Source organism: Salmo salar, chromosome ssa16, assembly GCF_905237065.1.
Source record: "Salmo salar chromosome ssa16, Ssal_v3.1, whole genome shotgun sequence".
NCBI lineage: Eukaryota > Metazoa > Chordata > Actinopteri > Salmoniformes > Salmonidae > Salmo > Salmo salar.
The window spans coordinates 71276562-71302265 of NC_059457.1; the positions used below are offsets into that span (position 1 = coordinate 71276562).

The following is a 25704-nucleotide window of genomic DNA, read 5'->3' on the forward strand; positions in this document are numbered from 1 at the left end:
TGGGAATGTTCTGTGCTAGCTGGCTACCCCCTTGGCACCAGTCCCAGTTAGTGAGGTGTGGTAAAGAGTCTTGTAATCCTGTGACTGTGATGTTTATAGGGCCTGAGACTGAGACAAGCAGGCTGCGGTATGAGGAACATCCCCTCAGAGTGCAGACTCAGCACAACACCTCACCGCTGATATACAGCCCCGACGTGCACAGGCTCCTACAGGATATTAGATCTTTTTTTGATATATACATTTTTTAAACGTTCCCTGGTGTCCTGAGATGTGAGGACAGATCATGTGACTGTTTGCATTCATGCTCTGTGTATGTGTTGTATTTCTGTTCTAGAATTGGATCACATTGAGGGGGTACATAACGCGTCCTCTCAGTTTCAATAGTTCTGAGTAGCTCTGGTTGAAGAGATCCAAGAGAAATCCTCATTGGAGAGCTGAGATGGCCCTCCAAATCAACACACTTTCTGGACAGGAAGTGACATCTAACTTCATAGGTGCATGAATAACACACTGTGCCATTCGCCTTGGCTGCATATAACGGACTGTGTGTGTGTGTGTGTGTGTGTGTGTGTGTGTGTGTGTGTGTGTGTGTGTGTGTGTGTGTGTGTGTGTGTGTGTGTGTGTGTGTGTGTGTGTGTGTGTGTGTGTGTGTGTGCCAGCACATAAATGAGTTAGATAGAAGCCCTTTGCTTCTGTAAAGACCCACTGCCCTGTGGAACTCCAGTGCCAAGCTTTCGCCCCCCACTGTCCCCCATGGTCCAACTACACAATGGTAAAGCTCCCATGTCTTCCTCTTGGGCCTGTATAAAAGCCTTCTCGCTCATGCTCTGCCCACCAAGGTTACCATGGCAGCTATGATTGCTCTGCGTGCCAGGAGGACCATTACCCACTCTCCTGTCCAAACAGGAAATACACAGAACCTGTCTCTCTGATTTGGCAGGAAATTGGGGCGTTGGAGGAGGACTGTTGGGCTCCGACCGGAGTCTGTCACCTCAGCCTTCCAGCGTTTTGCCATCAGGCCAGGGCTGGGGGAGGAAGTACTCACCGCTGCAAGGCCTTTCTACCTCACTGCAGGGGAAAAATCACATGTGAAAAGGCCCACAAGTAATTGCTGTCCTACCTGTCTATTTAAAGCTAGAATTAAACTAGTTGAAACGCATGTACTGGCAGCTTTGACATACTGCATGGTGAAATCCATGGACGCACAAGCATCCGAATCCTTCCTGTGAATCAATGCGTTCATGTATTTTTTTTTACATCAAAATATGTTAATTATAAGTGCTGCTGTGTGAGATAAAGAGCTTAGATGTGTCATCAAGTGTTTCTGACGGTGTTTTACCCTCTCTGTCTCCTGCTGTTGATTTCACAGGAGTGATCCAGTGCTGGGGTGTCCTCTCTGCAGGCAGTCTCCTCTCTGCAGGCAGTCTCCTCTCTGCAGGCAGTCTCCGGGCAGAGGGGAAATTATCCAAGGGCCATTGAAGTAATTCCTTGACTGTGTGGTGCTGTTACATTGATTGAGTTACGGACATAATTGAAGGAGATAATGAAAGATTTGAAGAAGAAAATAAAAACAAAGTGTGATAAAACTCAACCACATACTAGTTATTTTGATCATATTCTTTAGAATTTCAGGCAAGTACTGTATATTACTGTATATGTCACATTTCAAAGGATCCATTTAAAGTGGGTCAAAAGTGTGAAGCTGTGAGAGTGAATTCTCAGGTGTCCTTTTGCCTTGTTCCTGATAGAATTATTTGAAAGATACGTCAGTGTTCATTATAAATCTCGCTATAGTTGTGTAATGGATGCATTAAAAAGAAGGTCTCAAGTCAAACCATAGATGACTCAGTAATGGGTGAAACGGGATACATCAAATTATTTTGGATTAGCATAGGATTCCGATAGATGTATATAGCAGAGCTGGGTTCAAATACTATTTAAAATCATTCAAATAGAAGCGTTTGCTTGAGTCTGTCTGGAGTGCCAAATGGGTGGGTTTGCAGTTTTGGTCTTTGAAATGATTTCAAATAGTATTTGAACCCATGTCTGGTATATCGGATGGATGCATAGACGGGTTGGTTGTTTAGCAACAAAACCAACGCATGTGCAACTGACTATGGGCTTTGATTGTTGACAACATGTAAACTATATGTTTATTGAAAACATAAATATATTTTCACAATGAGCACTAGTTGTCTCTTAAATACTTCGCTCCAGTTGTTGGTTAGCTAGCTAACACATTTTGCCATGTTAGAATTGACATGAAATCAGTCAAAACATCTCAAAACAAGACATGGTACGAAGAACAAGTTGAAACCATCTGAAACGAGCCACTTACGATTCCCTGCATGGCAGTTTCTTGTCATGCTTGCTAGCAATCAGTTAGCAATCAGCTAACCCATCTATAGGGAAGGGCATTCATAGGATGCAGAATAGGATAGAGACTACACTCACTGGCCTTCCTTGGTAATGGTAGGGCTAACTACCTTGATCTATGTGTGTGTTGTGTGTGTGTGTGTGTGTGTGTGTGTGTGTGCGTGCGTGCGTGTGCATGCGGGCATGCGTGCGTGCGTGCGTGCGTGGGTGCGGGCGGGCGGGCGGGGGTGGGTGGGTGGGTGCTGAGTTAACCCAGGGTGCCACCTGAGTCAAAGAGGAAGTGGGAGCTGTGCCACACAGACCCTGGCACCAGACTAGCCCTCACCAGTCAATGTATTACTCCACCACTAAAGACTAGGGCCAACATTCCATCATCCCATAGTGCTTCAAATCTCACAGAAAGTCAACAATATTTATATATGTTGTTAAAGTCATATACCAACTACAGTATATATAAAAACAAAATGTGTATTTGTCTAAAATGATTTTATGTTATTACAGCTGTTATTGCTGTTGTTTTTCCCAAAACAGTATGTGTAATAATGTCACTGAATCATGGTGGAATTCATGCAGTAATATGTGTGGGTATTCAGGACTTTTAACAAGGCAACTTGGGTAAGAAAACAAGGTGAACAGCCTGTGGATCCGTCTGAATCACAGAAAGTCATTATCTACTGAAAACACCTTCCCCAGAGGAGGAGCATGGAAGCTTCAAACGGATATCTTAATATTAGAATGCAGTCACATTGCACAAAACTAGGAGAATTGCACTGGGAAATCTGTGAAAGCTTGTTATGCTGGGCTGCTTAGGTAAGTGCATTAGACAACTGTACATCAAAGCCTCAAAATATTCAGTGAGCAGAGCAGAAATGGTAAGAAAAATATACTAATGGATTAGTCATCTCCCTCCGGCCGTAAATATAGTGAATCTCATCTTGGTACATTCCATAAGGCAGCCAACAGGGAGTATTTTATAGTACATTCCCTGAGTGACATGTTCCACAGTGACATGGGTGTGCGTCCCAAATAGCACTCTATTCCCCATATAGTGCACTACTTTTGAACAGGGCCCATTGGGCTCTGGTTAAAAGTAGGGCGCTATATGGGAATATGGTGCCATTTGGGAATGAGAATTGTGAGAGCTGACAGAAATAGAAAATAGAGTATCTTGTGTCCCCAACACCCCTTAGTAGACTAGATTGTAGGATTAGCAGAAACAAAACCTCAAAACAAATGTTTGTTGACCTTTAAATGATTAATGAAGCCAATCACAGTACCAGTCACAAGTTTGGACACACCTACTCATTCCAGGGTTTTTATTTATTTTTACTATTTTCTACATTGTAGAATAACAGTGAAGACATCAAAACTATGAAATAACACATATGGAAACATGTAGTAAACAGAAATGTTAAACAAATGAAAATATATTTTATACTTGAGATTCTTCAAAGTAGCCACCCTCTGCCTTGATGACAGCTTTGCACACTTGGTATTCTCTCAACCAGCTTCATGAGGTAGTCACCTGGAATGCATTTCAATTAACAGGTGTGCCTTGTTAGAAGTTAATTTGTTGAATTTATTTCCTCCTTAATGTGTTTGAGCCAATCAGTTGTGTTGTGAAAAGGTAGGGTTGCTGTACAGAAGATAGCCCTATTTGGAAAAAGACAAGTCCATATTATGGCAAGAACAGCTCAAATAAGCAAAGAGAAACAACAGTCCATCATTACTTTAAGACATGAAGGTCAGTCAATCTGAAAATGTCATGAACTTTTAAAGTTTCTTCAAGTGCAATAACAAAAACCATCAAGCGCTATGATGAAACTGGCTCTCATGAGGACCGCCACAGGAAAGAAAGACCCAGAGTTACCTCTGCTGCAGAGGATAAGTTCATTAGAGTTACCAGCCTCAGAAATTGCAGCCCAAATAGATGCTTCACAGAGTTCAAGGAACAGACACATCTCAACATCAACTGTTCAACTGTGTGAATCAGGCCTTCATGGTCGAATTGCTGCAAAGAAACTACTACTAAAGGACACCAATAAGAAGAAGAGACTTGCCTAGGCCAGGAAACACAAGCAATGTACATTAGACCGGTAGAAATCTGTCCTTGGGTCTGATGAATGCAAATGTTTGATTTTTGGTTCCAACCTCATGTCTTTGTGAGACGCAGAGTAGGTGAACGGATCCGCGTGTGTAGTTCACACCGTGAAGCATGGAGGAGGAGGTGTGATGGTGTGGGGGTGCTTTGCTGGTGACACTGTCAGTGATTAATTTATAATTCAAGGCACATTTAACCAGCATGGCTACCACAGCATACTGCAGCGAAACGCCATCCCATCTGGTTTGAGCTAAGTGGGACAGTCATTTGTTTTTCAACAGGACAATGCCCCAACACACCTCCAGGCTGTGTAAGGGCTATTTGACCAAGGAGGAGAGTTATGGAGTACTGCATCAGATGACCTGGCCTCCACAATCACCCGACCTCAACCCAATCAAGATGGTTGGGGATGAGTTGGACCACAGAGTGAAGGAAAAGCAGCCAACTAGTGCTCAGCATATGTGGAAACTCCTTCAAGACTGTTGGAAAAGCATTCCAGGTGAAGCTGGTTGAGAGAATGCCAAGAGTGTGCAAAGCTGTCATACTTTGAAAAATCGAAAATCTAACACATATTTTGATTTGTTAAACACTTTTTTGGTTACTACATGATTCCAGATGTGTTATTTCATAGTTTTGATGTCTTCACTATTATTCTACAATGTAGAAAATTGTTTTAAAAAAACAAAAACCCTTGAATGAGTCGGTGTGTCCAAACTTTTGACTGGTACTGTATATCAATGTAAAGGAACACCATTTAAAATAACATTGTAATGATTCTTTCAACAAGCAGCAGCTGGAACGATGAATGAATGATGCAGCTACTGCTCTATCTTTCAAGAGCAGTGGTTGAATATCTAGAGATGTCTTAAAACATGACTGCTTCAAAAGGACACCTGAAGTAGATGTAGGATACGTCCCAAATGGCACCCTATTTCCTATGTAGTGCACTACTTTTGACCGGGACCCGTAGATGACTGCTTCAAAGGGACACCTGAAGTAGATGTAGGATACGTCCCCAATGGCACCCTATTCCCTACAGTATGTAGGGATTTAGTGCACTACTTGTATGTAGTGCACTACTTTTGACCGGGACCCGTAGGGCTCTGGTCAAAAGTAGTGCACTATATAGGGCATGGGGTGCCATTTGGGACACAAGAGAATACTAACCTTGTTCAGGAATATGTCTGTTATTACGTTTTTGATTGTATGTGTGTTATAGAACTGTCTGTTCATTTGAGGCAGCTATGACTTCAGATGAGTCATGAAGATCAGTGAAATCTCATCCAGTCTAAATGTGTGGACAGTTTCAAGTCAATTTGTATTACAGTAGTATCTGAAAGGGCTGGAGCAGCATTAATATGCTATGTAAGAAGATTGTTCTGGGATGATGACCTTTCGCTAAGCACTAAGCCTTGGAAGATAATGTTTGATAAAAAAAGAGAATGTGCAGAGAAAGCTTAATATGTGAACTCCAAATAGGCCAGAGGACAGGTTTTTGCTATCTCCGTGGTCACAGAGCTACCAGCCCATTTGACATTTAAACACATGTCTGCGATAACATCCTCTTCTTTTCTTTTCTTTTTCCCCTGGCCTCTAGAGACAATCTCTGAGCCTTTCTAAATGTCAAGTTAAGTGCTTTTCTTGTCCTGGCTTGACAGGAATGAGATCCCTTCTCTGAATTGGGAGAGAATCAGGCTGGAGAATTGCCAGGGACCATGTCGGATATCACCCTTTCAAATCTACACCCTTTTTTGTCTTTCAACCTGTCAAATTAAGATAGCTACTGATGCTCTCTACCTGCACACTGAGATAGAGAACTCAAGTATTTCAATTGAATAGAAAGTGGAGCCATAACCTATTTATTTGCTAACATTCCTAACAAGGTACACCGATATACAGTGTGATCTATGTTAATACATGGTGATGTTCATTTCCCATCTCCCTATTGCATAGCAACAGCCAGTACTCAAACACTTCCCCTCCTGCCATGCTTGGCTCACTGCAGTTGTGTGAAAACTCTACCTCCAACACCAGAGTGATACTGTACAGACTTTACACCGTGAGTTATATAGAGATACTGAAAGTCTGAAAGCATTGCATCACATAAGTCAAGAAGACACCCACACATGTTCAGCGGATTGATGGCTCTTTAATGTTATATCGATTAAAAGCTGTAGAATTTCATATTCTGGGAAGACATGTGGGGACGAGCCATTTAGAAATGACTGCTGCTTTTAAAAGACGTGTTATAATGAGATTATTACCATTTGTGTGCCGGAGCCAGTCCAAAGGGAGAGAAACACGGCTTGATGTGATGTCACATGTCATAAAGCACAGGGACCTATCGACATGCCCCAGCCCAGATGAACAACTAGTGCATACAGGGCTGTAAGCAGGACCTTGAGATGCATATTGCACTGATGTAAAAATAACCATCCTCAGAACTGGTGAGTGCTACTCACTAACATACAAATGATACTATTCAGTGTTGCACGTAGCACTCTCTTGGAAGATGGTGAGAAGTGCTCATGTCTCACAGTTCCTCCATTAAATGTTGGAGCCCACCTACACTCTTAAGCTGTGTCTCTTAGGAACTATCTTCCCTTCCTTGTCGCTGACCAGCGTTGGGCCAGTAACCGAAAAGTGGCTAGTTCACTGGTTCACATTTTTTTGGGTAGATTTGCCCTTGATCAAGGCACTAAACCCTAATTTCTCCAGGGTCGCTGTCAATAACGGCTGATCCCTGACCGTGGCCCCCACTCACCGAGGGTTTCTCAGGGGGAGTGGGATATGCAAAAAAACACATTTCCAATTCACACTACACACTTATACAGGTTACACACTTGTATATGTGTGAAACAGGACAAATATAAGCACCCCCTATTTGACCTTTGGTTTGATGACCAGTGATATAGAACCAGGTTGGAGATGAGTGAAAACAACGGAGACCTTTCACCTTCCAGGAAAGGATAGAAGAAGAAGAAGCCATTTTAGAGCACTAAAGCACAGTCCTAGTCCCCATGCAGCATACAGGTACCTCTCCCTGACTCTTACCTCTTATTACCTTTGAGATTCTTGGTAATCGCTCTATTTCTATCTCCTTCTCTCTCACACTATTAGAGCCTTCTCCGCCCTAGCTCCAGGAACGAATCGCGCACAACCTGTGAACACAGAGTCCTCGGTTCCCAGTGAACTTAGCAACACGTGTTTGTGGGTAGACAATAAAAGGATCCGTGGGTTGCCTCTGTCCTCGTCGCTATTTCCTTTCATGTTCTCTTCCTACGAGGCCGAGTCACCTCGCTACACTGTATCTAAACACTCCTCGGCTCGCCTGTCAAAAATAGACAACAAAGTGGCTTGGATGAAAGGAAAAGGACCATTTCTATAGAATGTTCAGCTCTGAGATACTGCACATTTGTTATACCGCGTTCACTAGGCTCGAGATATGGAGAAAAGTGGAGGATAAGATGCATAGCGACGACAGTGTAGCACTCAATTGTCTTGCAATTTTCCATGTCACTCAGCTTGATAGTTGCTGAAGTGGCTCTGATGGTTTCACCTTCCAAAGGTCTCCAGACATCACCAATACCTTTGGAGTAAGCATCTAATGGGCGTGTGGTCAGGTGTCTTTGTGTGAAACTTGGACCTCTACACATCATCTTCAACATGATGTCCTTTCGCTGAACTGTGGGATGTTCCATTGGGATGCCACACCACACCAGCATAGGCTTCCTGCCTGCTCCTGGAAAAGCCCCTGAGGGAAAAGTCTCTGTCTGTCTGCCCAAGGCTATCCTGTCAGTCTATCTGGGGCTATCATGTCTGTCTGAATTAAATCCACTATTCATCAGGACCTCTATCTGCTGCTAGTGGTACAGCCTGGGGACTGACCAGCATCCACTGCTCATATAGCATCTACTGTCAGTCTACCACAGCAGCAGGACTCCAACAACAGGTTCAGCACTAGATTAACTTTCTCCTTTTCTACCTTTATTTAACTAGGCAAGTCTGTTAACAACAAATTCTTATTTACAATGACAGCCTACCAGGGAACAGTGGGTTAACTTCCTTGTTCAGGGGCAGAACAACAGATTTGTTTACCTTGTCAGCTCAGGGATTTGATCCAGCAACCTTTTGGTTACTGGCTCAACGCTCTAACCACCTGCCACCCCTTTAAGCTGATGTGATATGAAAGGCACTCTCAAGATGGAAAGTACGAGTTTTAGAATTGTCCTACTACCTAAACTCCCTTGTTAAATTAGCAATGTAATGTTCACTGTGTGTGTGTGTGTGTGTGTGTGTGTGTGTGTGTGTGTGTGTGTGTGTGTGTGTGTGTGTGTGTGTGTGTGTGTGTGTGTGTGTGTGTGTGTGTGTGTGTGTGTGTTTCTGTGTGCGTGTGTGCGTATGTGCGTGTGCGTGTGCACACGCTGACTGGCACGATGCACCCCACAGTGTCTTTCTGTCTCTTTTAACAAGGAGGTGCTGTGTTCTCTCCCTGCCCCCACAGCTGTTTGTCCTGACTGCCCTCAACTAAAACAGCTGACATGTTTCCCCTTGATAATAGTGAGTTAGATGTCCTATTGTCTGTGTCATGCTAATAATAGTGTGTAGGGAATTGTTGAGTCATTGACAGTTCACTCATGTTAATAATCTCAATTTGGTCTTATTTTATTATGAGACATCTGGACTGTGATTCCAAAGGACCAAATTAGCTAGAATTTGTCTTAAAAATGTGATAAAAGTATTATAATATAATCAAATAAATGGGAATACGTTTTGCCAGAAATACTAGGCTAAGTGCTCAGCCTTATCTTGAAAATGCCTCATGCCAGTGATGCATAATCATAAGCATTTTTATAAAGGACCTGCTACTGACATCTTCTGGCAGAACAAGGCACAAATCTCTGTGGGGAAGTTCATCCTCTACACCACAAGGGGGAGTCCTTTAGCCAATAAAAACTGCTTAAGAACGAACACCACCTTGAGCGCAGCAGCCTGTCCTTTGCGCGGTTGTTTTTCTTGCCTGTAAAAAACAACGACTGTGGCTAAAAAGTAACGGCCAACAGCCGGCCAAATGTTAAAAGCACTGTGGCTCTAAATGTGTATATGGTATATGCAATTGCGTATTCAGGGGATAATAGACTAACACCCACATTTGTCAATCCCCCTTTCCTAAATCTCAGCAGTTTGAGTTCCCTAATTCCCTTCCCCCTCTTTTGAGGGGACACGGGATGAGCAGGGCTTTTGGAATGTGTGCAGCAGCTGCTACGTCACCGCGGTCTCTCCAGTCTCACTCCATCCGAAGATCTCAGTAAAGCTCGAGTCCCGTGGAAAAACTGTTTCTATGACGAACGGTAAGTTTGAGTTCTAACTAAAACTTAGAGTTCGTTCAGAATGTTATTTATTTTATGAGATACACTCAAAAGGCACGTACGATGAAGTCCACGTTCAATAAATTAGTTTGCTGCTCAATTAAATGTCCGTTAGCCAATTTAGCTAGCTAGCGTGCTGACAGTAGTAACTAACGGTCTAAACTCCACTCCATTCCTTCACCATGGAGTGGAGTTTAGTCCGCTACCTAGCTAGGGACGTTTTTGAATATACAGACGTGTGAGCTCGCTAATTTACTGGTTTCGATTTTGTTCATGTCTACAAAATAAACGTTACTTAGCTAGCTAAATAACTAGTTACTACGCTATTAACTAATATAGCCTAGTTACATTTATAGCTAGGTGGCTAACTAACGTTAAAAAAGAAAGTCCTAAAACTGTTTCTCCACATGCGTTCTGTTCTATTGTTGGGCTCAACTTGTCCCAACTTGAACTGTTTTGAGGCACAGTGCCCGTAATTTGAGAGGGGCAACCAGAAGTGGGGGGTGCTGCAGAATATAAATATGGTGATTTGTCAACAGTCATTAGTTGTAAAAAATGGGGCTACAAAGTATGTAACGTTAGTTCGATGAGAATAGCTGCATGATTTGGTAATAGCAATCAAGCAACGTCATGCATGTTTGAGAGCTTGACACTTCACTTGACTCAATTGGTTATGTGGCTTTCAATGCACAAATAGAAAAAAAGGTTGAAGTTTAAGCATTTTTGTTGCAGATGTTAGCCAGACAGATATCACGTGGTCAGAATAGCAGAACATTAATTCAAATTGGTCATATATTATTACGCCAGTGTCATGGGTGGCTTTACAAAAACATTGCAAACATCCAGCTTGCGAGGATCCTGTTGATGCTGCAGTCGGGTGCGTTGTGGAATCATTTAGGATTGATTAGGTGCAATATTTTGATAACATGTCTCCTCAGGGAGCCCGTAAAGTGGGACGCAGTGTTCTGTCTCCATGGTGATCGAGAGGACGCCCTGCCTCGGTGTCGCGGCGTACAGCTGAAGGGGGCGTGCACCAATAGGAAACGACTACTCGTTCTCTGTGTTCAATCTCATAAAGGCTCATGAAATCAACGATGGTAAGGACAACACGGCGTCAACTTGACATCGAAAGAATTGGGTAGATTACCATCGAATACGAATGTAATGCTCAGCCTTTTTTGTGTCGTCTCATATGGTTCATTCATGTGCTGAGAGGTGGAATCTTTGCTTTTTTTCTTCCATATTCTATACTCTGTTCATGCTGCTGTTGTATTGCTTTGATACCTGCGGAAGGTTTGTTTCTCCCTGACCTTGATTGAGATGCTGCATTTCTAATCTGTAGAACGCAATAATCTATTAATTGTTGTCTGTCACAAATCAAATAAAAAGAATAACCTAGTATAAATGTCTTGTTTTTTTCAGCCATTTTACAATAACGTCTATTACCCATACCAGCCAGAGAACCAAGGGACCCACTCATCAGCTGGGATCCCCTCCCTCCTAAACTCCCCCCTGAGCCAGCCCTCCTCCAGCGGCCGGTGTCCTCCAGCACCACCACCACCAGCCATGTCTGCCTCCACATCCACCACCATCCCGCCCTTCAAATTCCGGCCGCGGCGCGAGAGCGTTGACTGGCGCCGGATCAGCGCGGTGGACGTGGACCTGGTGGCCAGCGAGCTGGACTTCCAGACCCTGCAGGAGCACATCACAGGGGTGACCTTCTGCAACGTGGAGGGGGAGCGTTGTGTCCGCTGCCAGAGCCCCGTGGACCCGGCGCTGCTCAAGCTCTTCCGCCTGGCCCAGCTGACAGTGGAGTATCTGCTGCACTCCCAGGAGTACTTGACCCTGAGCCTGGGGGCGGCCGAGGAGAGGCTGCAGACCCAGGCCCACGAGCACCAGCAACTCCTGGCCCAGCAGCAGAAGCAGGCGGACCAGGCCAAGGTACTGAAGACGGAGCTGAAGCAGAGGAAGAAAATCATTGCCCTCAACCAGCAGGCTATGATCAACATGACCAATTGCCATAAGGTACTGAACACCTCCTCACGCTGCCACTTCTTCTCGGTGTCGGTTTCCATGTGTATTGTACAACAGTTAGTCCCCCCACCCCTCTTCCTTTTGGGTCCCCCTCTTAGCCATTGTTCCCCAGGCGATATTCAGAGCTGCTTTAGCTTTGTTCAATTATCATTGTCAGAAGAGTGAGAGTGCTAACAGGAGGTTCATCTTTGTACATATTTACCTCAGTTACCTCGTAGCCCTGCACATTGTCTCGGTACTGGTACCCTGTGTATATAGCCAAGTTATCATTACTCAATGGGAATTTAGTCCTCGTGTTATCATTTTTCTATAATAGTTTATTTAAAAAAAAAAAAAAATGTTTTTGCATTGTTGGGAAGGGCCCGTAAGTAAGCATTTCACTGTTAGTCTACTGTTAGTCTACCTGTTGTTTACGACGCTTGTGACAAATCAAATTTGGTTGAAGTTAATTATACCATTTAAATCAGAGACATAGTATTGGAAATAGGTTCACCTCGTCCCGTAGCTGTAACGTGGCCACTTTATAAGGATTGGTAGACGTAATCATTATCAGCTTTGTTTTGGGACCTAAACGATAGGATTGTGCTCTGAGCAGATGGTGTCAGCTGGGGATAATCAGACCTACTTCTTTTAATCCACTTACAAAAGGGTGGCAAGAGACGGAACCAAAATGACTGAACCACCTCCCCCACCCTCATTCTTGTTTCCATAATGACATTGGTCTCGCGTCAACGTGTCGTTTTGATGTTCTTCTATTTTCTACACCAGAAATGGATGCATTTATTGTACAGATGTAGAATAGAAGGTTCCTTATATTATTAAAGGGCATTGCTGTTGAATAGGGCCCAGCTGTTGCCAAGGCAACACCTAGTGTTTCATATGACTGAGCATTGTTGCTAGGTGAGAGTGCCCTGCCCGGCTAACAGGCACGTTGATAACCGAGGCGTCTGTACAGCTCAATAATTGATGGGCCACCATGCATCCAAAAATAGACCTCGATGAGTTGATTGTTTCACACAGGTACTCTAAATGTATTGCGTCAAGCTACATTTACAGATACAGGAACTTCAACAGATATGCAGAATGCACAGTGTATCTGATACACAGTATCTAGCCTAATTGTCTGCAATTGGCAGAAATGTTGCCTAAATTGTAGTACTTTTATCATTCAAGAAGCGTCCTGCCTATTTCAGCCTGTGTGTTGTCAATGCAATCTAGAAAATCAACATTTTAGTCCGCTTTTTTTAATTACCGTCTCGCACATTAAGACACGGCAAACGGATGCCAACAGACACACAACCGCCTTGATTCTATCAATGACCGGACCTAATTCAATTTCACTGGCCATTTCCAAAGTTATTCCAGAGCAGCAATGCAATTACAGCACACGACAACAAGGGTCTCTGTTGTAGAAACCACCACTTCCCCTGCAGCATGGTAGAGCACCAGCATGCGAGACAACAAGGTGAAGGCACAGATGCGTGCTGTGTTGGTGTCGGGCGTTAAATGTGGCGTGTGATGTGGTTGCTCCGGCGTTTAATCTGTCCCGTCTGTCACTCCCCCTGTGAGCTGGAGCGAGGTGACGCCAGCCATACGGGGTGAATCACGTCACACACGCTATGTAGATCTGTCTCCCAGGAAACAGTCCCTAAAGCTTATTGGTAGGTAGTATAGTCGCGGCTTGAGCTTTGGGTTCAGATGTGTTAATTTTGTACACACAGCCCAAGTTGCCTATTACGAAATTGGCTGTACATTTGATCTATAAGTGAAGGTAGCAAACAACATGTGTTCAGACCATTGATTCGTTGCAATCTTTGCATGGGAATGTATTATAGATGTATAATTCCGTTTCCTTTTCTTTTCCTTTAGTGTCAACATTGTGATAAAGCCTTCATGAATTCCTCCTTTCTCCAGAATCATATGCAACGTCGCCATCCAGACGAGTACGACAGCCGTAAGTCAAGAGAGCTTTAAAAGGTTTGATCATCAGTGTAGAGAGAACGGTAGGGAAAGTAACCGTCAGTCAGGTAAGAAGGTTCGCTGCAGCCAACCACCCTGTCTCCTATAGGGAGTCCCACTGGTATGGGTGTCCCCAAGCGCACCACAGTGTTCCTACAGTGCTGGAAAACCCGTTCCTATGACATCCCGCTCTAGTTTGCAGCAGCATTAGACATGTCACACACTCCCACAGAGTCTAGCAGAAAGAGAGAGATGTACATCTTTGAGGCCGGCCCTGAAACACTACTTAGGCTAACTTTTTCTCCATTAGTATGTCTCTGTTATTGTTTCTCTCAGAGTTAAGGACAGGCAACCAGAGGAAAGTGAAGAGCGTTGCAGATGAAGAGGAGATCAGTCGGCTGAAAGTGCAGCTGAGTTCCACCACATCTGAGCTGGAGTCACAGAGGCAAGCCCTCTTGGCCAAAGCCTCTCAGGTGGGACAATGAGAACCGTGCTTGTTTCCATGGCATTGATCATCTTCGTTACTGAACGCAATGTTTGCACTTGCGTATTTGTTTAGAGCTTTTGACCATTTTCATTCTCTTTTCATCTGTAGGAAAGAGACCAGCAGTCCATGCACCAGGATTTGATGAGAAAGCTAGAGAGCTGGAAGGAAGAAGAACACAGGAAGATGGAGGAGATGAGAGACGGTTTCCGGAGGGAGATAGAGATGCTTCACAACAGGAACGCTCTTCTTCAACAAGTGAGTCCACTAGTCCATTTGGCAAAGCACTGACTTTCATGGTTCTGTGTCCAATTCAAACTGATGTGTTGGTGATTTGGTTCTGTAAGTCAGGGAGGTTTTTGATTAAATGATTGGATGGGATCTGTACAGAAAGTGGATCTCAAGATGACCACTCCTGAGAGGAGGCCCAGTCCTGCTCCCCAGCAGACTGACCAAGACATGGATGAAAAAAACAAGGTTGTGGTCCAGAAGATGGATCAGAAACACAAGAAACTGGTAAGCAGCTAAGCAGTACTTCTTATCTTTAAATATTTCAAGTTGTGATTAAAAAAAAAACAACAATGTATCAACTATTTATTTTGTTACAGGAAGAAAGGTTTACATCAAAAATTGAAAAAATGAAGGCTAACCATGAGAGCGAAAAGAATCAGGTATCTGAAGTTTTCATGAAGAATACTGGTTAACAGAACTACTTGTGAGTTCTGTTGAATAGTTAATGGTCAGCGGAGGCAGAGGGAAAGAGGCAGCCATCGCAGTGGGATCTCTAACGTCTATGTCTGTCCTATGTCTCCTCTCAGTGGCGGGATCAGTTTAGCAGGTTGGAGTCGTCTGTGGCGGAGTGGCAGCAGCAGAGCCAGAGGCAGAAGGAGGAGAGTGACCAGCGGCTTCAGGAGCGGGACCTAATCATCGTCTCTCAGCGAGAGCAGGTCAGTTCACTCACCACCACCCCCTGGCGACCCGACCACCGGGGCAGCTGGGAAAATGAGGAAACTGGGCGCCTACTTGGCCCTCATACAGGTAATCCTGGATTGATGGCGCCGGATGGACGTGTCATGTTTTCACACACTCATATAGTGTTGTCGTCAGGGCCACTCTGACTTCATAAGCATGTTAAGAAGTTAAATTAGGGGTTCAGCAGCAGGGGTTGAATACAAAACATACAAAACATTTAAATTATATATATAATTAAGAAATGTAGACAATTGTACTTCTTCATTTCACAGATAAAGCATATGTCCTCAAATCCACCTACTAAAGTAGTTGAAGTTCCAGGTATGCATACTTTTTCTTTGACTCTATCTTTTGTATTACTATGTTTATATTTGTCAAATTTGGATATTAGCTTGAATCTGGATAATATCTTGAGCTTGGATATTAGCTTTAATCTGGATGTTAGCTTGAACTTGGATATTAGCTGTTTGTAGTTCTGTAAAGAACCTGTTACTACTGACTATTGTTCCTACTTTGTATGTTTCAGTGATCATAACAGCCCCAGCACCAGAGCCTAAACCAAAGAGAGTAGTGAAGGGTAAGTTATTAGCAGGAGATTCCCAACAATATGTAGCTCAGTCAATCTAGACATCTGCATCCTTTTGCTCAGAGAAAAGGTATGCTAGCATGTAACAAAAGGTATGCTAGCATGTAACAAGACTGTTCTGTCAGCGATCTCTCCCTGTTGATCAGACCTCCCAACAAGACACCATTAGAGATCAGTGTTATTGTTCCCTCTACCTGAGTTCCCTCCTCCTAATTCCCGCTCTTGTCTGACATCTGACCCCCTGTGTTGTCCAATCAGAGCAGCCTCCCTCTGCTCCTAAACTGGATCCTATAGAGGAGCTGTCTGAGGAGGACAAAGGTAACACAGTCTAGACGGCAGCAGCGTCTGTCTGTCTGCTCCATGCATGCTCTCTGCACGGACGTGTCAGTTGGTCTGTGATGCCTGCCATGTAGTCAGTGAGCATTTGTCAAGTCAGTCAAAGCCACGTTGGCCCAAAAAGGCAGCAAGATGTTCTCCTCTTCTGCCAGTCCCTCTCCATAATCCTGTGGCTGTTAGCTGTAGTTAGCTGTAGTTATCTATGGCACAGGTCCTTTGTAAATGGAAGAAAAGGAAGCTCATATGCACCTCTCTCTCTCTCAAATCATTTTCATGCTTGCCCAGCCTGTCCTCTGAAACTACAAAGGCGTCAGTGTTATTTTCAGTGTGTTATCAAGTGTGTGTGTGTAACTGTACTGTACCTGTCTGGTGCTTGTCATAGACTCGTCCAGCGTGTCTGAGAAGAAGCCAGTTGTTGTAATGAAGCAGCCGTCTTCTGTGACCAGTGTCCTGAGGAAGAACCCCAACATCAAGAGAGAGCTGCGCCCCGCCTTGGAGCAGGCACTCCTAGAGAAGCTTGAGTCCCTGGGAGTCAAACCGGTATGTACTGTCCCTTCATGAGTACAAATACACAGTGGCGTCTATAAAATCACACTGGAAGATCTATGCCATTAAGGAGTCAGCCTGACAGATCCACCGTCAAAACCTATAAACAAATTGACTTCACTAACTTGAGGGATCATTTGTTTCCCCAGTAAAGATAATCCTTATGATAGTTAAGCGTCTTCGGTTTTCTAATCTACACAACTCTGTAGGGTCTGAGGGGACTCGGAGGCAGCGAGTACAGTGATCTCATGGCTAAGTTGTGCTCGGAGAGAGAGAGTACGGCGAAGGACATTCCGGACTACTGGCGTCACCGTGAGGATGTGGCTCACACACTGCGTCTGAGACTGAAGGACAAGAGGACGGGGAGTGACTCTGCCCCCGAGCAGCGGGGCAAACCAAAACAACCCACTCAAGGTAATGTATTTGTATTTATTATGGATCCCAATTAGCTGCTGCCAAGGCAGCCGCTACTCTTCCTGGGGTCCGGCAAAATTAAGGCGGTTATACAATTTAAAAAACATTACAATACAATCATTACAGAAGTCACAACACACTAAGTGTGTGCCCTCAGGCCCATACACCACTACCACATATCTACAACGCATAATCCATGTGTACGTGTGTGTATAGTGTGCGTATGTTATCGTGTGTGTATGAATGTGTCTGTGCCTATGTTTGTTACTTTACAGTCCCCTCTGTTCCATAAGGTGTATTGTTACCTGCTTTTTAAATCTGATTCTACTGCTTGCATCAGTTACCTGATGTGGAATAGAGTTCCATGTAGTCATGGCTCTATGTAGTACTGTTGGCCTCCCATAGTCTGTTCTGGACTTGGGGACTGTGAAGAGACCTCTGGTGGCATGTCTTGTGGGGTATGCGTGGGTGTCGGTACCTTCAGCATGTCAACACCTCTTACAAAGACAAGTAATGATGCAGTCAATCTCTCTTCCACTTTGAGCCATAAGAGATTGACATGCATGCCGTTAATGTTAGCTCTTCGCGTACTTTTAAGGGCCAGCCGTGCTGCCCTGTTTTGAGCCAACTGCAATTTTCCCAAGTCCCTCTTTGTGGCACCTGACCACACTACTGAACAGTAATCCAGGTGCGACAAAACCAGTGCCTGTAGGACCTGCCTTGTTGATAGTGTTGTTAAGAAGGCAGATCAGCGCTTTATTACGGACAGACTTCTCCCCATCTTAGCTACTGTTGTTTCAATATGTTTTGACCATAACAGTTTACAGTCCAGCGTTACTCCAAGCAGTTTAGTCACCTCAATGTGCTCAATTTCCACATTATTTATTACGAGATGCAGTTGAGGTTTAGGGTTTAGTGAATGATTTGTCCCAAATACAATGCTTTTAGTTTTGGAAATATTTGGACTAACTTATTCCTTGCTACTCATTCCAAAACTAACTGCAGCTCTTTGTTAAGTGTTGCAGTCATTTCAGTCGCTGTAGTAGCTGACGTGTCTAGTGTTGAGTCATCCGCATACATAGACACACTGGCCTTACTCAAAGCCAGGGGCATGTCGTTAGTAAAGATTGCAAAAAGTCATAAATAGCTACCCTGGGGAATTCCTGCCTCTACCTGGATTATGTTTGAGAGGCTTCCATTAAAGAACACCATCTCTGTTCTGTTAGACAAGTATCTCTTTATCCACATTATAGCAGGGGGTGCAAAGCCATAACACATACGTTTTTCCAGCACCAGACTATGATCGATAATGTCAAAAGCTGCACTGAAGTCATCAATTTCTCTCAGCCAATCATCAGTAATTTGTGTAAGTGCTGTGCTTGTTGAGTGTCCTTCCCAATATGCGTGCTGAAAGTCTGTTGTCAATTTGTTTACTGTGAAATAGCATTGTATCTGGTCATACACTATTTTTTTCCAGAAGTTTACTAAGGGTTGGTAACAGAGTGATTGGTTGGCTATTTGAGCCAGTAAAGGGGGCTTTACTATTCTTGGGTAGCGGATTGACTTTAGCTTCCATCCAGGCTCGAGGGCACATACTTTCTAGAAGGCTTAAATTGAAGATGTGGCTAATAGGAGTGGCAATATCGTCCTCTATTATCCTCAGTCATTTTCCATCCAGATTGTCAGACCCCGGTGGCTTGTCATTGATGATAGACAACAATTTTTTTTCGCCTCTTCCAAACTGACTCTACGTAATTCAAAGTTCAATTCTTATTTTTCATAATTTGGTCTGATATATTTGGATGTGTAGTGTCAGCGTTTGTTGCTGGCATGTCATCCCTAAGTTTGCTTATCTTGCCAATGAAAAGGTCATTAAAGTAGTTGGGTTTTGTGATAAATGAGCCATCTGTTTTAATGAATGATGGAGCCAAGTTGGCTTTTTTACCCAAAATGTCATTTAAGGTGCTCCAAAGCTTTTTACTATCATTCTTTATATCACTTATCTTTGTTTCATAGTATAGTTTATTTTTATTTAGCTTAGTCACAGGATTTCTTGATTTGCAGTAAGTGCCAATCAGTTGTGCTGCCAGACTTATTTGCCATTCCTTTTGCCTCATCCCTCTCAACCGTACAATTGTTCAGTTCCTCATCAATCCGAGGGGATTTAACCGTTTTTAAACTCATTTTCTTAATGGGTGCGTGCTTATTAGTAACTGGAATAAGCAATTTTATTAATGTGTCAAGTGCAGCGTCTGGTTGCTCCTCATTACACACCACAGACCAGCAAATATTCTCTCCAAATATTTTCTACTGTATTATTGTTGTTGTATGTGTCGAACTGCTTTGCTTTATCTTGGCCAGGTCGCAGTTGCAAATGAGAACTTGTTCTCAACTAGCCTACTTGGTTAAATAAAGGAGAAATTAAAATAAAATAAATAAACATATGAATCACTACAGAACTTATTGTCTGACCTCTTATACACTATATTAGGCCCAGCCTTTGGAACTTTGGTTTTCCTAGATATGGATATTATATTGAGATCACTACATCCTATGGATTTGGATACTGCTTTAAAGCACAATTCTGCAGCATTAGTAAAGATGTGATCAATACATGTTGATGATTTCATTCCTGTGCTGTTTGTAACTACCCTGGTAGGTTGACTGACAACCTGGACCAGGTTGCAGGCACTGGTTACAGTTTGAAGTTTGTTCTTGAGTGGGCAGCTTGATGAGAGCCAGTTAATATTTAAATCACCCAGGAAATATACTTATTTGTTGATGTCACATACATTGTCAAGCATTTCACACATATTATCCAGATACTGACTGTTAGCACTTGGTGGTCTATAGCATGTGGGGAGTATGAGGACTTAGAACTTGTAACGTATTCAAGAATGTTCATGTGGTTTTTGCTGAGGAGTTCATGTTTCATCTCGTGGGTCTATTCCATTCTCTTGTGATAGTTTGCTAGCATGCTGCTGGTGACATTAAACAAGTCCCCCTTAATCAATGTAACATTTAAGCCTTAAGCTGCTCCCAACAGGAGTCATGTTCGTCACCGTTTTAACGTACTTAGGCCTCGAGACGTCCTCAAACGAACGAATCAGCTGATTGTTGTTGTTCTGTCCCTCCCTACAGTGACCCAGACCAGACAGCTGTCCAGCAGCCTTTCCTCCAAGGTGACCCAAGTGATGTCAGGACCACCAGCAGCGCCTGCCAAACAGCTGCAGACGACCCCCCAGCCTGCCCCCCGGACCCTTACCAGTACCCTGGCCAAGACCTCCACTCCCAAGTACTCCACTCCACTCGTAACTAGTCAGAATCTCCTGCTGTTTGTCTCAATGCATGCCAGATAGACACCCTGTCTAAAGAGGCCACCTCACCACTGGCTTAATTTATGTGGTAACAGTTTCTTATTACCTTATAAGGGAGTAATTGATTGTACGTTCATTTCAAATTATGACATTGCCTTTGTCCTCGTAGGACCCCTCCCTTCAGCTCAGACGATGAGTCATCATCAGAGGAGGAGGAAGAGGAGGAGGAGCCACCTCAGAAACCCAGACAGGAGCAGAGAGTCCCTCATCACAGAGCCTCCCAGCCCAGACCAACACAACCCAAGACCACCCCCCATCACAAACTCACCCTGTCCAAACCGGTCCAGGCCAGATCGAGCAACCCCAAACAGGTCCAGCCCATTACCACCCAGGCTCAGCCATATAAACCCCAGCAGCCCAGAAGCACTGCGGTCAACACGACCAAGACGGCAGTCACTGTGGTAGAGAGCGAAGGAGAGTGGACAGAGGGGAGTGAGTTGGAGGAGGTCGACCCACAACAGCTCCAGAACTACAAAGACCAGAATGGGAACGTACAGAAGACTACAAACAGTAGGGGGGCTTTTGTTGTTTTTACACCAGGAGGCTGATTTACTCATTTGTGTGGTATTAAGTGCTAATATCAGATAACAACACACATATCTCAAGTCTACAGTTGTGTTTATTGAAAACTGTTGTAGGTTTTTATGTGTTGTGCTGACCATATTTGTCTTTCCAGATAACCTGGTCAAGGACTTGACTAAGAGCCTGGAGAAGCAGCTTGCAGACAGAGGACCAAAGAAGCCACCAGGGGGAGTGAGCATCTTACCAGAGAGGAAAGACGTTGTACGGGAACTCAAGGTGAGAAATCCTCTCTAGTCTCCTCTCTGCAGTGTCATCATCAACTCAGAGTAACATAAGACATAGAGAACGAACAGAACATTTGCTGACGTCAGAATGTTCCCATATCCTAATCGTGTTCATCTGGACTGTTATGTGGTGTTTCAGTATACAAACGAAGACGATGAGGATGACTGGGATATCTCCTCGTTGGATGACCTATCGGTACCCGCCCCCGTGGGCAAACCCACCGCCCCCTTGAGGAAGAGCCTGGAATCAGACAGCGCTACCAGTGTCTGGGGAACATCCACCGGGAAGGGGCAGAAAACAGGTCAGTCTCTCTCTCTCTCACAGACCTGGCTCCATGCAGGTCCCTTTATCCTTCACCTTCAGCCTCTGATGATGTTTATCCGTTCCCCAGGTTTGAATGAAGCAGGAACCGGCAGCACTCTGAAGAGCAGCCTGGTCTCCGTCAGCGACTGGAGTGACGATGATATATAGCAATATGGAGGTGATACGGGTTTACCGTTCTAGAATGATAAAACTCAATATGACGCCCATAGGAATTCTTTGGAAGACAAATATACTTATACATGATTTACCGATACTGTTTTAGAATAACAGTTGCATATGAAAGAGACTTAACGAAGAGATCCTCTCTGCTCAGGACACTGTGTATCTCTAGAGATATACTCCTATGACAGTGGTAGCCATCTGCCTTGTGGCAGTTTTCAGTGTTTTTATTTTATATACAGATTATATATTAGCTACAGGATAATTGTCACCTTAGAGGTTTTATGAAATGTGATGTTGCACTCCATGTGAGGTACTTGTATGATTTGTGTCAAAACAATTTACATGACATTTGTAAGACATTTGAATGTCCTATGAAAGAAAAGAAAATGTTTTTGTATATAAAATATTTATACATGCTAGACAAGCAATAAAACATTATTATTATTTTTTAAATCAAATGAAAACATTCATCCCTTTCCTTGATGTCAATTCAGTTCACAAAAGGAACACAGTTATATGTTAGTAAAACAGTCCTACATAAGGCATCTACAAGGTGTAGGTGGTGAGACAGTTACCAAATGAAATTGATTCAGTTCCCACAATGTTTTCATGGTACCTAACGACCAATGATATGAAGCAGTGTATTTCATGCGGTACAGGAGCTACTGCAGCTCAATCTAAATCGTCCCTGCTATACGTCCCAGTGGTCCTTGTCCTGATCCTTCTGCCACCTCTGCTCCCTTGGACCAATTGTGGCATTGGAGTCACTCTGGAAGAGTTTGGCATCATGTATGTGCGTCTGGTCTGAGCTGTGGCATAGGAGTTAGGTCTGCGGTGCCTTTTCTTCGAACTGGAAGACGGAGCAAGAGAACTGTGAGATGATGAACATATTCGACACAAAATATATTCCTCTGACGCAATCTCTGGAAACTCCTTGCCAGAGAAGAAACTGAGTATGAAACCACCGGTGATGAGCAAGAGCGAGCCTCCCCAGCCAGTAAAAACCGCTGCTCCGATTTCAAATCTGAAGAGAGAAAATTACAAAGCATATACTGTATACTTAACTACTTGTTGTTCTAGTGTGTTCCAGCAGTCTCATTGGGAAAAAATCCACTCACTTCCGTGCCTGTAAATTGGGATCCACAAACTCTGATCTTACTTTGTTACCCCACCAGGAGTACACGATCAGGCCAGCAAATCCTAGGAGGAAAACAGCTATTATTATCATATCACAATTTTTTTTATTTAACTAGGTAAGTCAGTTAACAAATTCTTAATTATAATGACGGCCTACCCCAGCCAAGCCCTAACCCCGACGACACTGGGCCAATGGTGCACCGCCCTATAGAACTCCCAATCACAGCCAGTTGTGATACAGCCTGGAATCAAACCAGGGTCTGTAGTGACGCCTCTAGCACTGAGATGCAGTGCGTTAGACCGCTGTGCCACTCGGGACTGCTGCGCCACTTCAGTTACTAATCAGGTACTCCATAAACATATCTTACCAGATGCCAGATAGGTGATTCCCCCAGCGAAGGTGAGCTCTGACCCTCCAATCTTGGTGCACTTCATCCCTATCAGTGTGAGGACTCCAGCGAAGAACCCAAGAATGACAGAACAGATGGACAGAGCCCTTACTGAGTGAAGGAACACTGATGCAGAGAGTAGAACACTCAGTTAAACAGGAAGCCAAAGTACAGGACTACAGTTATGTATTATACACTGAGTATACGAAACATTAGGAACAACTTCCTAATATTGAGTTGTACCAACCCCCTTTTGCCCTCAGAACAGCTTCAATTCATCAGAGTATGGACTCTGCATGATACTACAAGCCCCGTGTGGCTCACTTGTTAGAGCATGGCACTTGCAAAGCCAGGGTTGTGGGTTTGAATCCCATGGAGGACCAGTATGAAAATGTATGCACTCACTACTGTAAGTTGCTCTGGATAAGAGGGTCTGCTAAATGACTGAAATGTAAAAAAATGTGTCGAAAGCATTCCACAGGGATGCTGGTCCATGTTGACTCCAATGCTTCCCACAATTGTGTGAAGTTGGCTGGATGTCCTTTGGGTGGTGGACCATTCTTGATACACACGGGAAACTGTTGAGTGTGAAAAAGCCAGCAGCGTTGCAGTTCTTGACACAAACCGGTGTGCCTGGCACCTACTACCATACCCCATTCAAAGATACTTAAAGCTTTTACCTTGCCCATTCACCCTCTGAATGACGCACACACACACAGTCCATGTTTTAATTGTCTCAATGCTTAAACAAATCATTCTTTAAGCTTTCTCCTCCCCTTCCTCTACACCGATTGAAGAGGATTTAACAAGTGACGTCAATAAGGGATCATAGCTTTCACCTGGATTCACCTGGTCAGTCTGTCATAGAAAGATTGGGTGTTTTTAATGTGTACTCCGTGTATATTGGAGTTTGTGGATTCCACTCTATGGTATCGCTACTTCCGTCTGCAACATGTTGATCATGATATTTCTATTCATACTTCTGCTCTGCCCCATTATCTGCCTGTACTGTATAAGAGCATCTGCTGAATGACAATCAACGGCACCGAACTGCACTGAAGATCTTGATTACAACCCTCCAAGTTGTAAGAGTCAATATCCCATCATGTATCATCAGATGTTCGGTGTCCATATTAAGACAGAATCACACATCCATGGAAGTTGTGACAAGCTGACCAGAACATACCTGGTAGGTCCACCATGGAGGTGTACTCTTCGCAGTCGGACACCCCCGTTGAGTTTGAGACACAGTCCTTCCAGAGGTTAGAGAAGTAGTTGCCGGTGGTGAGCGCCACGCTTCCCACTTCAGACCAGGTCCAGTGCTCTATAGCCAGGGCGGAGCTCACCAGAATCCAGCCAGACACGACACAAGCAGCCTATCTCCATGTACATCATCACCGTCCTATGCTTCATGATGATGGTGATAAGGAGGATGCTCTCCTCGAGCTTGGCAGTGGTAACGGGGGAAAAAAGCTACGTTTACGAAGAGGATTTACCCGAGAGATGGGTGTAGTGAACAATGCTGGAGTGAAGTTCCAGAGTTGCTCAGGGATCTTTGGTCTGTGGAAGTCAAGGTGCAGCCAGGCACCTGCATTGTTATGTCACTGATGCCTCCCAGTCAAACCAGCATTGTGGAAGTTTGGCTTATTTCACAGTGTTTTGCTCAGTATGCAAACGTCTCTTTTCACACGATCCAGGGGGAGATAGCATCAGGGATGGGGATTCATAAAACTGGTTTCCTCCCTCCCCTCGTATGGGGGTTTGACTGGGTCTCTCTCTCATAGCCCTTTATCTCAAATCACAGTGGATGAACTGCTCCCTCCCGGCTAAGGTCACAAGACACTGGTGCATGTAACTGATTCATGTCAATATTCTCTGAACAAACTGATAATGATCTATGTAATATAACCTGTAGAGCTGAGGACAGTATCCCAAAGTAGATCTTTATTGGACTATTTGTTTTGCCACAATAATTAAAATAGCATTTTAAAATGAAAAAGAACATGCTAATACACATGGAACAGCTACATAACAAAAAAAAACTTCAATCCCAGTGCAACATGCCACACGATCACAACCAATCACTGTAGAGGGGGGACTTGTTGGATCCCTTTGGCTCCTGTGACTGTTTTGATTGGCTGTTTTCTCTAGTCCAAAATTCTCTGGTGAGGGGCACCATGGGAGATCTGGAAGAGGGGGCTAATTCCACCCTGCTAGAGAATTAACATATATTCAGAAAACGTGCACTCAAAATTTATGCAAATCGCATTGTAGACTGAAAATACACCATTCATTTAGAGAAGCATGCTTATGTGGTGTTGTATGTAAATC

The 25704-nt window shown here is 43.9% G+C and overlaps 1 protein-coding gene and 1 long non-coding RNA gene across 8 annotated transcripts; one reads left to right on the forward strand and one right to left on the reverse strand.

Moving 5' to 3' along the window:
• The first annotated feature begins 9677 nt into the window (after positions 1 to 9677).
• On the forward strand, positions 9678 to 22305 carry dzip1 (DAZ interacting zinc finger protein 1). Of its 7 annotated transcripts, none has more exons than XM_045697666.1 (19): positions 9678 to 9828; positions 10785 to 11139; positions 11269 to 11871; positions 13750 to 13834; positions 14176 to 14312; positions 14435 to 14581; positions 14714 to 14839; positions 14932 to 14994; positions 15142 to 15270; positions 15568 to 15616; positions 15822 to 15872; positions 16140 to 16199; positions 16600 to 16757; positions 16973 to 17177; positions 20319 to 20472; positions 20664 to 21064; positions 21231 to 21352; positions 21500 to 21662; positions 21753 to 22305. In XM_045697666.1, the coding sequence occupies exons 3-19, from the start codon at positions 11413 to 11415 to the stop codon at positions 21830 to 21832; spliced, it is 2589 nt and encodes an 862-aa protein (XP_045553622.1). In that variant the 5' UTR covers positions 9678 to 9828; positions 10785 to 11139; positions 11269 to 11412; the 3' UTR covers positions 21833 to 22305. The 7 variants fall into 7 exon arrangements, with proteins under 7 accessions (XP_045553622.1, XP_045553621.1, XP_014005980.2 ...); XM_045697665.1 differs by having other exon boundaries at positions 10785 to 11007; XM_014150505.2 differs by having other exon boundaries at positions 10785 to 10943.
• LOC106574557 (uncharacterized) lies at positions 22306 to 23826 on the reverse strand. The gene is made up of 3 exons (XR_006759811.1): positions 23353 to 23826; positions 22913 to 23047; positions 22306 to 22697 (listed from the first exon to the last, which is right to left on the reverse strand). It is a non-coding gene; the product is annotated as an uncharacterized lncRNA (long non-coding RNA).
• Positions 23827 to 25704: the final 1878 nt, after the last annotated feature.

Coding starts and splice junctions, on each gene's coding strand:
- dzip1 (XM_014150505.2), top strand. Junction 14,582..14,713: donor GGAACGCTCTTCTTCAACAA/GTGAGTCCACTA, acceptor GGATCTGTACAG/AAAGTGGATCTCAAGATGAC. Junction 20,473..20,663: donor GCCAAGACCTCCACTCCCAA/GTACTCCACTCC, acceptor TTGTCCTCGTAG/GACCCCTCCCTTCAGCTCAG.